Raw genomic sequence first — 17,150 nt, 5'->3', positions numbered from 1 at the left:
ATGCTCAATACCAGGAAAAAAAACTTCAAAAAAAAAGTGCATCTAGGGTTGGGGATGTGGCTCAGTTGTAGGGCACTTGCCTAACTTGCACGATGCCCTGGGTTCAATCCCTGGCACTGCAAAAAAAATTTTGTATCTATATTGAACATGTACAGACTTATTTTCTTGTCATTATTCCCTAAACAATGTAGTATAACAACTATTTCTATTGTATTGGGTATAGTAGGTTATATACAAAAACTGTGCTATTTTATATAAAGAAGTTGATCATCCATGGATTTTAGTATCTGGGAGGGTCCTGGAATCCCCTTGGATACTAAAGAAACATGGGTATGAAATCTACAACTCTATTTTATATGCATACACAAATCTGAGAAGCTTCAGATGAATATACCCAAATATCACCCTTGTTTATCCTGGGGTAAAGATTATGACTGATTTTCTGTTTTAATATTTTCTGACTTTTCTACCATAAACTTGGATTTCTTGTTTAAAAAGAATTGTAAATATAATTTTAAGTGATGTGATGTTTTTAACCCCATGAGAGTAACTAAATATTCATAACTATCCCAACAGCTAACCTGAGCTACTCAAAGGGAACTTTTTAAAGATGGCCAACTACTTCCTGCTCTCTTTTTTTCCTCCTTCCTGCTGTTCTCAGGTGAGTCTGGAACAGATGCTGAGAAAACCTGCTGCAGGCAGCAGGTGAGGCTCTCCCAGTGGAGGAAGAAAAGGCAGAATCCCTGGAAAGAGTTTTGGTCAGGACACGCACAGAACTTGATTTACTGAACAGCCACAAGATGCCAAGAGGCATCTCAGTCCATTCTCTGTTGATGCCCTAAGAGGGAAGATCTAGAAGTTCCCCCTTTTCTCAAATGAGGAGATCACAACTGCCTCACTGAGCAGAGGCAGTGAAATTCCAACAAGATCATGTAGGTGCAAATTCCCCCAAGGAGGGTGTTTAGTTATAGATATGCAGGATCAGAATTTGGTGGTGACTGTCCTTCCACTTGAGCCTCCTCCCTGTGGGGCGGTTTACCTGAATTGCCTTCTCCTTCAGGGTCAACAGCTGAGGCTGGCTGAAACCCTTGACAGCCCCCAGCAGCTCCACGCTCCTGATGAAAGTATCTTCTTCCATGCAGAGGAGGTCCTCTGGGGCCCAGCAGGCGTTGGCCTCAGCCAACTTAAAGATGTCATCAAAGGAGGGAGCTGTGACTCCTTGGCAACCTGAAGAATGGGGAGATGCAGGGAAGGATGGGGTGGGGAAGAGAAATTCAGGAAATGCTAGTCAGTTTCCCTATTGCATAAGAGTCTTCACCAGTTCCATTCTTTCCCAAGAGGCAGGAGAGTGGAGAGGCTGAGCTGGGGCCCAGAGCCCAGCTGAAATCCCACTTCTGCCATTTATTGATAACTATCTGGAAGCCAAATCTTGGAAACGCCAGCATTCTGCACATCCACATGGGCAAAGAAACAGCTTTACAACGTCACAACTGGACTGTAAATCCCTGGAGGGCAATAGGAGCTGGTAAACAGATCTGATTTCAGGTTCAGATCCAAAGACATTTAACCCCTCTGTGCTTCCATTTCCTTGTCTATAAAATGGGAATAAAATCACTTTGTAAGATGATTAAGAAAACTGCGAGTGTTACTATATAGAAAGCACTTAGAAGCATACAGAAGGTGTTTAGTAAATGTTAGACATTATTATCATTTATGTCACCTACCTGACCCCCTACATTTTTGAGTTTGCAACCCAGCATTAAGAGTTCCATGGTAATTAAAAAGGAGACTTTTTATCCAAATGAGAGGGTGATTTTCTATCCATAAAAATCATAGTGGGAGCTGTGGCCTTCTGATCCCAGGAAGGAAGAGAAATGGACCCACTGCATTTTACTTGGCAACAGGAGAAACCTATCCATTTCAGTCCTTGAATAGTGGAGGTTTGCACAGACAAACTAGTTACCTACTAATGCACAAATGAGATATTGTCCTTCCTGGCTTCAGTATGCCCAGACTGGGAGGAAGTGCAAGGCCCTTTAAGAGCAGTCCTAGATCTTTTTGTTTTAGCAGCTGACCACTACTCATGCTGACTACTCACCAGCACTACCAGAGGCCAGAGTGTTTCCCAAGCTCTGCAGTCACTCCCTTCTCACTGCATTTTTCAATATGAACTCTCTGGACTCCAATCAAGAGGCCAAACTAGACCAGATCAATGGTGTCATTTGTGATCCTTAACATCTTTATTACAACATACTTTTAGGGGACTAAAGACCCACCTCTCCTGAATTCCCAGGATTAATGACGGCACAGAATTAGAGAAAAACAGAAGGGTTGAATGGTACAGCAGGGACTTGGTCTTATCACAGCTGTGTGTCTAGGGCTTGGAATAGAGCCTAGCACATAGTAGATGCTCAGCCAGTATTTGGAGAATGAATGAACACACACACAAATTAACTCAAATTAAGCAAAGTATTAATCCTGCTAATTTATTGATCACTAAAATCACAGCAGCAATTAATACCAAGAATCAACTAAGAAAACTCTGTCTATGTACTGGTAGCAGCTTCCTCCCCAGGTATGGAAAGACTTACTTCCCACAGACCACAGTAAGAGTCATGTGATATATGACTCCAAGATGGCCAGCTCTGAGGGCAGCAGAAGCTAGCAGTCAACACCACCAGCTCTGGATACAAGTCCAAGAGTCGCCACTTACTAACTCTGTGACTTTGGCAAAGTTCCTTAATGTCTCTGAACCCCAGTTTCCCTCCTCAAGAGAATGGGGGAATCGTGGTGCCACCTCACAGAATAGAAATGAGAACAAGACGGTGCATACGGGGAGAAGATAACCTACAGTGGATCAAATCAGATTGGGAATCTTTCTTTGCTTGATACCCCAGGATTCCTCTACCTGGGTTTCCTTCCTCAGGCCCTATCTGCCTGGCCTGTTCCTCCAATGACATGGGCTTCTACTTCCCATCCCTCTCCCACTCCCATTGTATTCTCTCTGTCTGTAAAACTTATAGAAAATAGAAGGCAGTAAAACACCATGTCCTCAAATGCCCCCTTCTAATCTCCAAAACCTAGCCAAGTTACAGGAACAATGAGAGCAAGCCTGAGCAGGAATGCCTTGAAGGACACTGTCTGTCTCTAATGCACACTGGGAACCAGGGAAAGTCAGCATTATCTGTAGAAAGCTGCTGTCTTGCATGTACAACAGGACAGTTGCTCCTTGAGATGCTGGTCATGCAGGCAGACTAAGCAAGCTAATAATGCTGGTGATGTCACTGCTCCTGCAGCCTGACATATAAAGTCTCTCTCTCGGGAATGACTTGTGGGGAACTGGGGGTTCTATGGAACTTGTCCAGCCAGCTGCTACTAGACAAAATGCTTGAGGCAGAGGAGGCACCTTGGCAAAGAGGTGATGGGAGCAGGTGCTATCTGTTCAGCCTGTCAACACTGGACCTTTCCCATTAGTATTTCTCAATGAAGCCTTATGCCTCATACACCATCTCTGGGTGTTTCCTTTGGTCTCTAGGCAACCGGGCTGTGGGCATGACAATCAATGTGGTCCACTCCCACATCCCCCTGGGTCCTCATTCAAACATCACCATCTCGATGTGACCTTCCTTAATGGTTCTCTTCCACATTATGATCTCTCACTGACATGGAGCCATGCAGCAAGCCCACTGGTCCCTACTGAGAAGCAGCAAGGGAGTGGTGAAGCAGCAGAGTGGCAACTGGGTTGGTCTGAAGCCTAGGCAGGAAGCAGGGGCTGCCATGAGGAGCCTGCCATGGTGGCATGGGCCTGAGGGGCAGTGGTCTAGTGCTGAGGTGAGCCAGGGCAAGCTGACCCGTCACCTGCAGCAACCCAGCCTGCACACAGTGGGGATGCCCACTGCAGAGGTGCACTGCAGAGTTGCTGCTCCAGACACCCCACTGAGCATGCGCAACTCCATGACTCCAACTTCCGCTTCCTGAAGCAGGGAGAAAATGGAAGTAAGGCAAACCTGAATGGGATTCGGGGCTGACCAATAGTGTTACTTTTCCAAACCCTAATTACCATAAGTTTGGACCAATAGCATTAGTACTTTTCCAAACCATAATTAGCATAAGCTTGGACCACTAGCAGTGACCCAGGTGCTACTTAAACCCCTAGACTAGCATACTTGGTCAGACCCGAAGCCACTGTTGGGTCCCCTCTTACACCACAAGAGTTCTGTTCCTGTTTCTCTTTTTCAAAAAATCCTACTCCCATGCTCACTCATCGTGGTCCATGGCTTTCATTCTTGGAATTCACAAGATAAGAACCCAGAAGGAAGAAATCCACAGAGAGCTGCTGGGGTCTACTGCATCACTGGAGGGAATGGCCCACCATTAAGAGCCGTGGCACTTCTTGACTGCAGAGGCTGGCACCTTAGGCAGACCCCACCCACCAACAAAAGTGGGGAGTTGAGTTCCATCTCAGAACTTCAGTTTCACCAGGTGTGATGGCACATGCCTATAATCCCAGCAGCTCAGGAGGCTGAGGCAGGAGGATCGCGAGTACAAAACCACCCTCAGCTACAGTGAGGCGATTAGCAACTCAGTGAGACCCTGTCCCTAAATAAAATACAAAAACAGGGCTGGGGATGTGGCTCAGTGGTCAAGTGCTCCTGAATTCAATCCCCAGTACCCACCCACCCTCCAAAAATACTCCACTTTCAATACTGAACACTCCCAGACCTTTCCCTACTTTACCTTCCTTCTTGGTACTTATCACCAAACAACATTCTACATATTTTACTTATGTATGGAATTAATTGTCTGGCTATGCCCCATTTGAAAATAAGCTTTGTGAGGACAGGGAATTTTTCTCTTCGTCACATAATCAGCTTTCAATAAATATTTGTTGGTTGAAAGCAAGCAAGGACTGACTGTGAACTATGATTATTACAATTATTACTGGGTTTGACTGACTTTGTCTCTTCGTGCCTAGCACAAGTCTGCATTTAGCAGGTGCACAGTATGGATAATAAAAATGTCTAATATTTTTGAGCCTTTCCTATATGCCAGATTTAAACCTGTTAATCTTCACAATAATCCAATGAGGTTCAGGGTTTTCTTTACCCTCACTTTAAGAGAGGATGAAAACTGAGGCACAGAGAGGTCAAAGAGCTTACCCAAAGTCGCACAGCCAGTAAATGACATGCTCAGGATTCAAATCTGGCCAAACTGCCCTCATCACTGCAATATTTCGCTGCTGAACCATGTTGGTCTTTTAAGCCAATCCTATTGAAATGTGTCTTATACACCTACTATCTTGGTAAAGAGTGTGGAATATGATTTCAAATGACTTTACAAAGGTGTGGTTCTTTGGCCTGTGGATTTTTGCCTTCTAGTACTTTCCAAATATTTAATCCAGTCTTCTGGACAAGGAGGTCTTTAAATGTCAGGGACCCTGGCACAGGATCAGATACCCCAAAAGCACTCACCAGGGATGGGGTCCAAACTGGGGCTCTCGTCACTACTGTTCCGAACAGATTCAAAGACAGCCCAGAGGAATTCTTTAGGGAGCAGAGTCCCCGCCATCTTGAAAGCTGTTTGTTGAAGGATATCAGGAAACTGTGTGTGTTAAAAAGAACAAATAGTTAAAGCACATTAGACATATCTAAGTCAGAGCTTAAACTACAATGCTGCCTAATGCCTCAGGTTATTTATTTGTTTTTCTCTTTAGGGCAGCTTCTCATATCAATTTAATCTCTAGCCCAACTAACATGGTCCAACTAACAATCCTAAAAAAAGATACCCAACCTCCACATTAACCAACGTCACTTTTCATCCATCAGATTGTCAAAAATAAAATAAAGTGATAATACTTAATGCTGGCCAAGATGTAGGAGACGTGCACTCCTGTTTTTCTGTGGGACTGTTACATGGTGCCTCATTATCAGAGCAATCTGATGTGTACAAAGAAATGTGGGTGCTCCTCCTCTTTTTTCAGGCTGATATTATTTTGAATTTTTTAACTTTATGTTTTTCATAAAAAGGAGGTAGAGAAGGGCTGCCTCTGGGTTCTGGGTGGAGACTAGCAGTGAGGGAGCTTGGTGCCCATGAACAAGGTATCATTCCCATCTAGAACTATATCAGACTTTGTCCATTCTTGGGAGCCCTATCTATGAGCCCAGAGAACTCATCAGGCTCTTATACTATCACATGCCACTATATGTCCCAGCTCTCCCACAGAGAAAGCAACTTGGTTTGTGTAGTTACTCTTTCTATCCAAATCTTCAGAATAAAAGTTGGAAGTTAAGTCAGCTATGGGTAAGAATCACCTGGGAATTCTACAGATATCCAGGCTCACATCCAGAGATTGAGTCACTTGGTCTGGAGTGGGGACCATGGATCAGTTCATTTTAGCGTGTCCCCAGGTGATTCTAGTAGGCAACTGCTGAAAGAGACTGTCCAGCATCATACAATGACCTTTCAGTTGACGATGGACCATGTATTCGACCGAGGTCCCATAGGTTCACAATGGAGCTAAAATTTTTCTAATGTCTAGTAATGTCATAGCCATCCTATCACATCACCCACGTGTTTGTGGTAATGCTGGTATCAACGAACCTACTGTGAAGCCAGTCATACAAAAGTACAGCAAGTGCCACTTAACAACATTTTCAGTCAATGCAGGCCACAGGATTACATCCGTTAGTGACTTTAGTTTGTGTAAGTACATCCTATGAAGTTTGCACAATGGTGAAATCATCCAATGATGCATTACTCATAACTTACCCCCATCATTAAGCAATGGATGACTGTGGTTAACTGTTAAAGATGCAAAGAGTCTAGCAGAGAACAAACCAGCAGACTGGCATTTTCCATTTTGTGTTTTTAAAAGGGAGCCTGTGTGTGTGCGTGGGTGGTATTTTTCTGAAAGGATGCACAAGAAACTGCAAACAGCGGCTGCTTCTGAGTAGAAAAGCTGGGAGTAGAAACCTGGGGTGAGAGGAAGACTTGCTTTTCATCCTGTAGCCTCTGGAACACTTGGGATTTTTAACCAGAAGCATGTACTACTTGTTTTATTAAACATTTCCAGCATCAAAAAATATATATATATATACAGAATAATACAACAAAACACCCATGTACCCCATGTATCTAGAATTCAACTTAAGAAATAAGACATCACAGATACAACTGATGGGTCCCTCCCTAGCCTTCAGCCTCTCTCCTTCCCCACAAGTGTCTCTGAATTTGGTGTTAACCATTCTCAGGCACACTTTTAAACTTACCTTATACATAGACTTGTTCTGCATGTGCTTAAAATTAATTTAGCTAGTATTTATTCATGTCCTTGGTATCCTACTATACACATTCTTTTGCAACTCAGGCTTTCATAACTCTACGCTGTTTTTGAGATCTCACCATGTTGATACAGGATGATTTCCATTTCATAAGTTGATTTTTTAAAAGACAGGATCAGTATATAATATTTATGCACCTACTGTTTATGTCTGGACACCTGGACGGTGATTTTGCTATGACCAGACATTAGAAGATGAGCTGTGCATGTGTGACCCTGGCAATGTGCCTGTGCTCAAGCCCTGCTAAGCACGCTCATGTGCAGACTGCGTGTGCAGGTACAGGTCTGAGTGTGTGGGTGTGCTTTATGGTAGGTCTGACTGTAACCAGGCAAACATTTACTCCTTCCCCACCCTCCATCTCCACAGGAGATTACTTCCTGCCCCTCCAGGTGGGGCTTAGTCATGTGAATTGCCTTAGGGGTTAGAATGTGGCAGAAGAGAGCATGCCAATGTCCAGCCTGGGCCATAAGAATGATTGTACTTTTCCACTCCTTTTTCTGGAATGTCAGACCTGTACCATGAGGAGAGGGCCCCAAAGACAGGGTTCCACAGAGGGCTGCCCCAGGGACCCACAGACCAAATGCTATCATTGCATGCCAGTGAGACCATGAGGCTCTGTATGCAGCAAAAGGTGACTGATTTGTGCTTGTTTTGCACATATCTTGGCCTAAACTATCTAAAGCTTGGATAGTTACTTTAGTGACTTTCCTAGCAGAGTGCTGGGCTCAGTGATCTGGTTTTGGGTTAATGGTATTCACGTATGTGATTGCACACCCTGGACACCATGCGCATGTGCATATGGCACTGGAAGGAACAAGACCTGAATGGGCATGCGCATGAAATGACAGATAGCATGACCATAGCAGGTCCTGTGCGGCACACATTTGCCTGGAGGGCCACAGAAAGGACCAGAGGTCATTCAGCTGCCACCTCACTCCCTTTCCCTGAACTCTGGGCATCTCAGAATGAAACTGGAAACATCTAACCTCTTTGTAGCAAAAAAAAAAAAAAAAAAAAAAGAACCTTCCCGAACCACAGAGGGTGCAAACCCAGTGAGGTATCCCCTTCAAACTCCTTCGACCTTCTTAAATTCTTCAAATGAAGCACAGAGGTACCTTTCTAGCAATAGGGCGTAATTCATCTCCTGAGAAAAGTACTAGAAAAGGTCCCAAGTCCTTTGTAGTCTCAGCCGTCCAGTTCTGAGGAAGCCTAAAAAGAAATGATAAGCAGCAAAATGAAACATCACATTGTGGTGGACGTCCATCGTGGACGTCCGTCATGGAAATCCTTGTACCCAGCATCCTTTACTTTCAAGAACAGACCCGTCCTTAATGCCCAGAGAGGCTGTCAATCACACGGTCCCACTTCACTGACCAAATAAATAAATAAATAAATAAAGGGCATGTGATACAGACTGACCAATCATCCCTTGAAATTTTGAAGAACCTGGGGCTGGGGATATGGCTCAAGCGGTAGCACGCTCGCCTTGCATGCGTGCAGCCCGGGTTCGATCCTCAGCACCACATACAAACAAAGATGTTGTGTCCACCGAAAACTAAGAAATAAATATTTTAAAAAATTCAAAAAAAAAAAAAAAGAAATTTTGAAGAACCTAACAGAGTGGCTCTCTCTTTTCTGGAATCACTCCTAGTAAAGAGGATACTGGAGGCCAATCACCAAATAGAGAAAATAAGGGCCATACCAAGGAATGGCAAGCTGAGGAATGGGAGGAACAGATTCCAATCCAGTCGTGCCTGAAGTCCACCCCTAGACTTTCTCATTACATTCTATTTCTGAACTCAACAAATTCCCACTTTTTTTAGTTTGAATTAAATCATTGAGTTTCTGTCACTTATATCACCATGTGTCCTTCCTCCCCCTTCTCAAAGAAGAGTAATGATATTGTTCTTTTCAAATTATTGTAACCACCTCTTTTGTTCTTATGGTGCTAGAGATTGAACCCAGTGCTTTGTGCATGCTAGACAAGTGCTCTACCACTGAGCTATAACCACAGGTCACGAAAGAGTTTTATCTTACAGCAAGAAAAACATTTCTTTTGAATTTGGCAGGATAACTGAACAGACCCAGAATCTACTATTGTTCTCAAAGAGGCGAAAATGTCTACCATGAAATGTGCTACTTTATATCTAAGGAGATCTACCCAATTAGCAGTGAGGGTCCCTCTAGCATCAAGGCTAAACACCTGTCAATGAGTCCCCACCCCTATTTCTTTGATAAAAATATCCCACTAGGGGCTGGGGATACAGCTCAGTTGGTAGAGTGCTTGCCTCACATGCACAAGGCCCTGAGTTCAAACCCCAGCACCACAGAAAAAAATAAAAATATTATCCCATTAGACCATAAGCCCCATGAAAGCAAGACCTGCACCTGTCCTAATAGCAGCTATTCCCTTAGTCCTGGTAGTAAAACGGTGGTCACAGCACTTGCGTGCCCCACACTATTGGAAGTTCTTTAACTATTTTAACTCACTTCATCATCACAACCACCGTATAGGGACTATAACTATCCCCATTCTACAAATGTGAAAATTAAACTGCAGAGAGATGAGGTTTTCTCAGGCCACACGAACAGTATATGGTAGAAGCAAAATTTTAACAAATATTCTGGCTCCTGAGTCCTTGGTGTTAAACTCTACACAACAGTACAATACCCACGACACAATTACTCAAACGACCATTCGTCATCTCAGCATCGACTGACAGCTGCATCCCACTCAAATGTCTGACCTCCCTCAGAAACTCTCTACAGGAAAGCAGAGCTCTGTTTTCCTCCAGGGAGTTCTTACACACCTGGAGGTGATGGTAATTATTATCATTACAAAAATAACAATACTGTGGAGAAATAGGAACTCTCTTTCATCTCTTTCATTGAATGCAAAATGGTATAGCCACTTTGAAAGATAGTTTGATGGTTTCCTACAAAATTAACAATATGATCCAGCAATTACACACTTTAGTATTTACCCAAAGGAGCTGAAAACTTGTTTACACACACACACACACCACACAATCTGCACATGAATGTTTATAGCAGCTCTGTTTATAATGGCCAATATTCAGAAGCAGCCAAGATGCCCTTCAGTAGTCAAATGGATAAATAAACTGTGGTGCATCCAGACAATGGAATATAATTCAGTGCTAAAAAGAAACGAGCTGCCAGGCCATGAAAAGACATGGAGGAGCCTTAACTGCATGTTATTAAGTGAAAGAAGCCAATCTGGATAGGCCATATGATTCAACTATATGACATTCTGGAAAAGCCATCAGTGATGACCAGGAAGGAGGGGAAGGAAGGAATGAGTAGGTGGAACAGAGGATTTTCAGGACCATGAAAACACTCTGTGTGACACTATCATGGTAAATACATGTCATTATACATTAGTCCAAACCCAGGGAATGCCCAACCCCAAGAATGAGCCCTAATATATCTGTGGATATTGGTGTTAGTGACAACATTGTGATGTCTATGTGAATTCTTCAACTGTAATAAATGTGCAGCTCCAAATGGAGATATTAACAAAGGGGAAGCTACAGGGCTGTATAAGTGATGTATAAGAAATCTCCATACCTTCCTCTCAATTTTGCTGTAAACCTAAAACTACTCTTTAAAATATGTCTTTAAAGCTGCACGTGGTAACGCATACCTATAATCCCGATGGCTTGGGAGGCGGAAGCAGGAGGATCACAAATTCAAAGCTAGCCTCAGCACCTTAGCAAGGCCCTAAGCCACTCAGTGAGACCCTGTCTCTAAATAAAAATATTTTTTAAAAGGGCTGGGGGTGTGGCTTAATGGTTGAGCACCCCCGGATTCAATCCCCAGCACCCCCCCCAAAAAAAATAGTCTTTAAAATCATGATACCAACATCTTGCCTTTTCAAGGGCCATCTTTTCAAAACTGTCCCTTCCACATGCCAAGCTGAGTCAGTGACACCCATGCAAGTCTGCAGGGTGGTTACAATTGTTCCCGCTTCATAGGGACCCCAAAGCCAAAGGAAGAAATGTCACACTTCCAGAACTATCCTAATAGCACATCTGACCTCATCCTAACTAGAACCTTTCTCCTTTGAGAGGCAAGATTGGTGTCCCTTCACCCAGAACAACCTTCTCCCCAAAGCCCAGCCCCTGCCCCTCTCACCCGCACTGTTCCAGCAGCCTGAGCCTCACTGCGGCCTTCTGCTCAGGGCTGAGGTCTGGGCAGTCTCTGAGGCCCTGCAGAGCAGCAGCCCAGGCCCCAGGGGAGATGCCTCTTTCAATGATGGTCGCTGGCAAATGACACAGCAGATTCCCCACGATGTCCACAGTGTACTCATCAGCAATGGAATCATCCTGAAAGCAACCAGTGGAACTCCTGGGAGATCCAGCAGAGCTCAAGGTCACGATCCCTGAAAAATACTCCCAGTTCCAAACCTCTTCAAGATTCCAGGATGAATCATCCACCCTGCCATGGACCTCCATAGATGGAGCAGGACCTGATTTCCCCCCAGGGAGGCAGTCTCAGAAGTCTGGGAAACCCCAGCATGGTGCCTCCTGAGCACTCAGCAAGTGAGGGCTGTTGTCATTGTTACTGCTCAGTCCAACAAATAGTATAATAATAGTATATAACAAGAAAATCAGTACTCTAAAACTTGTATGGCACTTGAATGCTTTCCAAGCTCCTCCTCAAAATGATAAAAATAGCTAACATTTATTACGCATATACTATGTGCTAGGCACTGTTCTAAACATCTACAAATTTTAATCCATGTCACTTTCATAATAACTATAAGAGAAAAGCACTAACATGGCCCATATTTTAAACATAAAGAAACTGTCAGTTTTGGTCTTAGGCCCTGTGCATTCAATAGTTCAGTGCCCACAATTCACAATAGCCAAGCTATGGAACTAAGCTACATGTCCTTGACAGACGAATGGATAAAGAAAATGTGGTACATATACACCATGGAGTACTATTGAGCCATAAAGAAGAATGATATTATGGTATATGCCTGGTAAATAGATGGAATTGGAGACTATCATGCTAAGTGAAATAAGCCAATCCCAAAAAGTCAAAGGTCCAATGTTTTCACTATTATGCAGAAGCTAATCCAAAATAAGGAAGAATAAAAAAAATAGAAGAAAGATAAGGGGAATGAAGGGAAAGGAGGAAGAATGAGGTATAGAAATTTAAAATTTCATATATATATATATATATATATATATATATATATACATATATATATATATATATACACATATATATGAATATACCACAGCGAACCTCACCGTCACGTACATCCACAAGACTATAATTAAAAAAAAAAAAAAAAACTAAATAAATAGCAGATTAGTAAAGGGAAGGGAACAGGGGAGGGAGGACAGGAGGGAAAGAGAAAGTACTGGGGACTGAATTAGAACAAATTATATTCCATACTTTTATAAATATGTCAAAATGAATTTTAATGTGGGCTGGGGATGTGGCTCAAGCGGTAACGCGCTTGCCTGGCATGCGTGCGGCCGGGTTCGATCCTCAGCACCACATACAAACAAAGATGTTGTGTCCCCCGAAAACTAAAAAATAAATATTAAAATATTCTCTCTCTCTCTCTCTCTCTCTCTCTAAAAAAATGAATCTTAATGTTATGTATAACTAAAAAGAATCAATAAAAATTCTAAAATAAAAAAATGCAGTGCCCATTTCATACCCTTCCATTTCATACCCTTCAGAAAGCCCTGAGAGATGTGCTATTATACCCACCTTACAGATGAGGAAACCAAGGTTCAGGGGATATGCCTAAACCAATAGGTGGCAGAGGCATGTCTAGAACCCAAACTCTGTAGACTCTGCTTTTCCCAATCCTCCAGTGTGGTCTCCCTTCATTCAGGCCCTGGGACAGGTGTCTCCAGAACCATTCACCAAGATTGTTCCAACCAGCAACTGTGTTCTCCCAGAGTCAGCTCTGGGACCCACAATCCGACTTCCACCCATCACAGGAGGCTCAAGAACCCAGCCAGATCCCCACGAGGCCTTCCCAAGATGACCACAGACACCCAGAGAAGAGGGACACCAGTGAAGTGTGACCCAGAAAGGTTCCTCACCAGGCACTGTTGTACTTTCCTGAGCACCAAATCCCTTTTGTGGGAATCTGAAACCAGGGAGTCCAGTCGACTCTTGCCCAGGCTGATCAGAAAGGGCGCACACCGGGAGGCTGGGACAGAAGCCAGGAAGCGGGCCCTGGAGAGAGATGGGGAGAACCAGAAGAGGAAAACAGTGGCTGCCCTGCATTTGCTCCTGAAATTGGTGTCCACGTGCCCTATAGCTCATCACGGGGATGCTCTTTAATGTCTGTCTTTTCCAGTGATGCTGTGGCTCCCTGGGGCAGGTAGCTCCTACCCATCATGCACCTCTTCTAGGGCAGAGTAGGGGGTAAAGCTCCCATCATGCTCTTCTTCTAGGGGCAGGGAAACTGAATTCCCATCATGCTCCTCTTCTGGGGTGGGCGGAGACAGAGTTCCCATCATGCTGTTCTTCTAGGGGCAGGGAAACTGAATTCCCATCATGCTCCTCTTCTGGGGTGGACGGGAACAGAGTTCCCATCATGCTCTTCTTCTAGGGGTGGGAAAACAGACCTCTAATCATGTACCTCTTCTAGTGGAGGGTGGGGCACACTTCCCATCATGCTTCTCTTCTAGGGGTGGGGGAAACAGACTTCCCATCATGCCTCTCTTCTAGGGATGGGAAACAGACTTCCCATCATGCCTCTCTTCTATTCCCCATCAACACTGATCAGAGAATGGATTCTCCATAAATATTTATTGAATGAAAGACTGGCTGAGAGGAAATGAAGAGAAAGGAAAAAGTAAGAGACAGAGAAGGGATAGAATATAATAGAAAGTAAGGAATACAGACAAGAGAGAATGGAAAGAGAGAAATGGCCCCCATCCTATCATCTCCTCCCTTGAGCCCTTGACCATAGATCAGGGGAAAATCGCAGTTGTTAGAATGATTTATAGCTCACCAAATCTCAATCATACTCAATAAAATACTTTTCCTTAATATATCATTTCTCTCATTAAAGAAAAATTAAAAATTTCCCTGTAACCAGGGAAAGATGAAAAAAAGACCCAACATCTTCCTCCCAACATCTTCCTCCTCCTCTGGGCCACCCCAGGATCCTTTTCCCTTTAATTCCCAACCTGTCATTGCTATATCCTTAATATTATTCCAATCTGTTCTTGTCTTTCCACCCTGCAATCCTCTTTATTTCTTTATTTCTTCATTCATTCATTCAGCAGTATCTACAGAGCATACTGCATGCCAGGCACTATCACTGGTCACTAGATATAGCAGTGAACTTCATGATGCTTAGTTCTAGGTGAGGGCAGAAACACAGGAACCAAACAGGTTTAACAGAAAGAAAACAAGTCATTTCAGCTAGTGATTAAATATAAGAAGGAAATATGGTGGCACTATAATATAGAGAACAATGGTGGGGAGGCAGAGGAGCCCCTGCTGGAGCCAGGACGTGGAGATGTAGGGGAGTCAGCTACGTGCAGATCTGCATGACTGAAATAACCTTCTACTGACTTCCTCCTGCCACTCAGGCCCGTGTTCCACCCTGAGTGATAGTGATGATCTTTTTGAAGCATAAATCTGGTGGCTGCTCCCAGAATACAAATGAAACACAAAAGGGGTCATACAAAGTCCTCCATATTCTGACACCCCTTGTTTCTCTACCTTCTCTCTCCGCCTGCTCTGCAGCTATGCACCATGTGTTCCTTGAAGTGTTTTTTAGCCTCACCCGCACTGGACAGGACATCCCTGTGCCCGTGTCTGGAGTGTCTGTCTGAAATTTTCTCACCCAGCTGACCCCCCTCCAAGTTCAGCTTGCGACTGTTTAGCACCTGCTTGAACCCAGGACTGTGGTCAACTGAACTGCAGGGCTAATGCTATGTCAGCTTCTGTTTATTGCTTGCTTGCTGACTGGAAAATTCCAGTCCTGACTAGAGCCCACAGGTCCCACTTACCAATGTTTTAACTTCTGTGATTGGCTAGCTTACATGACAATAAGCAAGTCACTGAGTTATGGTTTTTGTGCTTATATTCTCTTCGGATAAACCAGGAAGCTGCTGTCCTCCCACAGAGCCTGAGTCTCTGGGGTGGGTGTCAGTCCCTGGCCAGGTAAATAAAGCTCTCTTTTGATTTGAAATTCCGACTTAGAGTCCTTTCTGAGGCATCTCCCCATAATACTAACAACACCTGGCTTTCTTGGGAAACTATCCCTTTCATTCTAAGTCCTTGTGATTCACTCCCAGTTCAAGGGACCATTAAGTCAACCAGTTCAAGCCTGGTTGATTTAAGGAGAACAATTGTCCCTAATAAGTCCAATGAGAGTCAAACCCAAGACTTTTATTGAGAATGATGGGAATAGAAAGTTGTTCTCTTTTCCCCAACAATGATGCCAGGAAAATGTAACTTTGAACCTTCCAGGGGCTGCAGAAGAGAAAGAACTTGCCTGACAGTTAACAGAGGAAAACTGAACCAAGAGACAGATGACATCGTTTGAGCCTCTAGATTCAGCCATGCCTGAAGTCCATCTCTATAATTTTCAGTTGCCTGAACTAAAAATTCCCTGTTATCGCCTGAGTCAATTTGAGTTAGGTTCTGTCAATTTCAACCAAATATCAACTTAGTATTATAATTGACTTCATATTTGTCTACTGCCCCCATAAGATTGTAAGCTCTTAGAAAGAGAGTATTTAGCTATCACTGAGAACCCGCACACAGTAAGTACTCAGTGTTAGGGGGTTTTTTTGGGGGGGAGGGGGTAGGTATTAGGGATTGAACTCAGGGTCACTCAATTACTGAGCCACATCCCCAGTCCTTTTTGTATTTTGTTTAGAGACAGGGTCTCACAGAGTTGCTTAGCACTTCACTTTTGCTGAGGCTGGCTTTGGACTTGTGATCCTCCTACTCAGACTCCCGAGCTCCTGGGATTACAGGCATGAGCCACCACACCTGGCAAACACTCAGTATTTTTTTGAATGAATGAGTACAACAACAGCAAAAGAAAGTAGAGGGAAATAACAAAGGAGAAGAGGAGAGAAACAGTGTCCAGACCATGTTTGAAAAGCAGGAAGCCCCCACTGCTTACAAGCCTAATTCCCCTGGGGCCTGGACATAGCTGTCAGGCCAGCCCAGATGAGACCTGCTTCACTGGTATTTATTCAGACTTAAGATGCTTTCTCTTTGGTTTTTAAATAAAAGAAAAAGCATGAGCATCTGTCTAACATATCTGTGTGGGGCTCAGAGTTTAATTCCTGCTTCTCCAGGGCTTAGCTGTGAAAGACACTCTCCTTGCTCCCTCTGTTTCCTCAAGAAAACTCAGGGGGAGAGAGTCACTTGGACCCAGGTGATTCCCCCCCACCCACCCATCTTACTGCTGAGCCAGAAAGAGTAGGAGCCGTGGTCACTTACGGGAGTGCAGCCAACAGGAAAGGCGGCATGGATGGCCGCGAAACTTCCCAGTACTTCCACGCCAGACAATTAACCTGAAAGATCAGTGGTTCAGGAATTTGATCCAATAATAATAAGAGCAAACACAAATGGCCCAGTCTGTGTGCTGGGCACCATTCTAAGTGCTGTATCCACGTCCACTTAGGTAATGGAGGACCCTACAATTCAGACACCATTATTGTGCCCATGTTATGGATGAGGAAACTGCGGTAAACACAACACTTAAGTGTAAGAACACACCCTTCACAGTTCTTGGTATAATTGCAAAGTGAGCTATGACCTTAAGGTCCTTCAGTA

General features: G+C 43.9%; 1 protein-coding gene across 1 annotated transcript in view; it reads right to left on the bottom strand.

The window, feature by feature from the left end:
- The window catches only part of Otoa (otoancorin), a 71,928-nt gene that overhangs the window by 16,986 nt on the left and 37,792 nt on the right, over positions 1 to 17,150 (bottom strand). Inside the window, exons 18-23 of the mRNA XM_046454371.2 lie at positions 16,815 to 16,888; positions 13,436 to 13,571; positions 11,496 to 11,686; positions 8,456 to 8,549; positions 5,472 to 5,601; positions 1,040 to 1,227 (exon numbers count right to left, since the gene is read on the bottom strand). Of these exons, the coding sequence (XP_046310327.1) occupies positions 1,040 to 1,227; positions 5,472 to 5,601; positions 8,456 to 8,549; positions 11,496 to 11,686; positions 13,436 to 13,571; positions 16,815 to 16,888 (813 nt within the window). The remainder of the gene's footprint in view (positions 1 to 1,039; positions 1,228 to 5,471; positions 5,602 to 8,455; positions 8,550 to 11,495; positions 11,687 to 13,435; positions 13,572 to 16,814; positions 16,889 to 17,150) is intronic.

Source organism: Marmota monax, unplaced genomic scaffold, assembly GCF_021218885.2.
Source record: "Marmota monax isolate L192 unplaced genomic scaffold, Marmota_monax_Labrador192_F-V1.1 WCK01_AAM20220418_F8-fsc00086, whole genome shotgun sequence".
In the NCBI taxonomy this organism is placed as follows: domain Eukaryota; kingdom Metazoa; phylum Chordata; class Mammalia; order Rodentia; family Sciuridae; genus Marmota; species Marmota monax.
The sequence above is the reverse complement of the archived record's forward strand: the minus strand, read 5'-3'. Positions and strand labels throughout refer to the sequence as shown.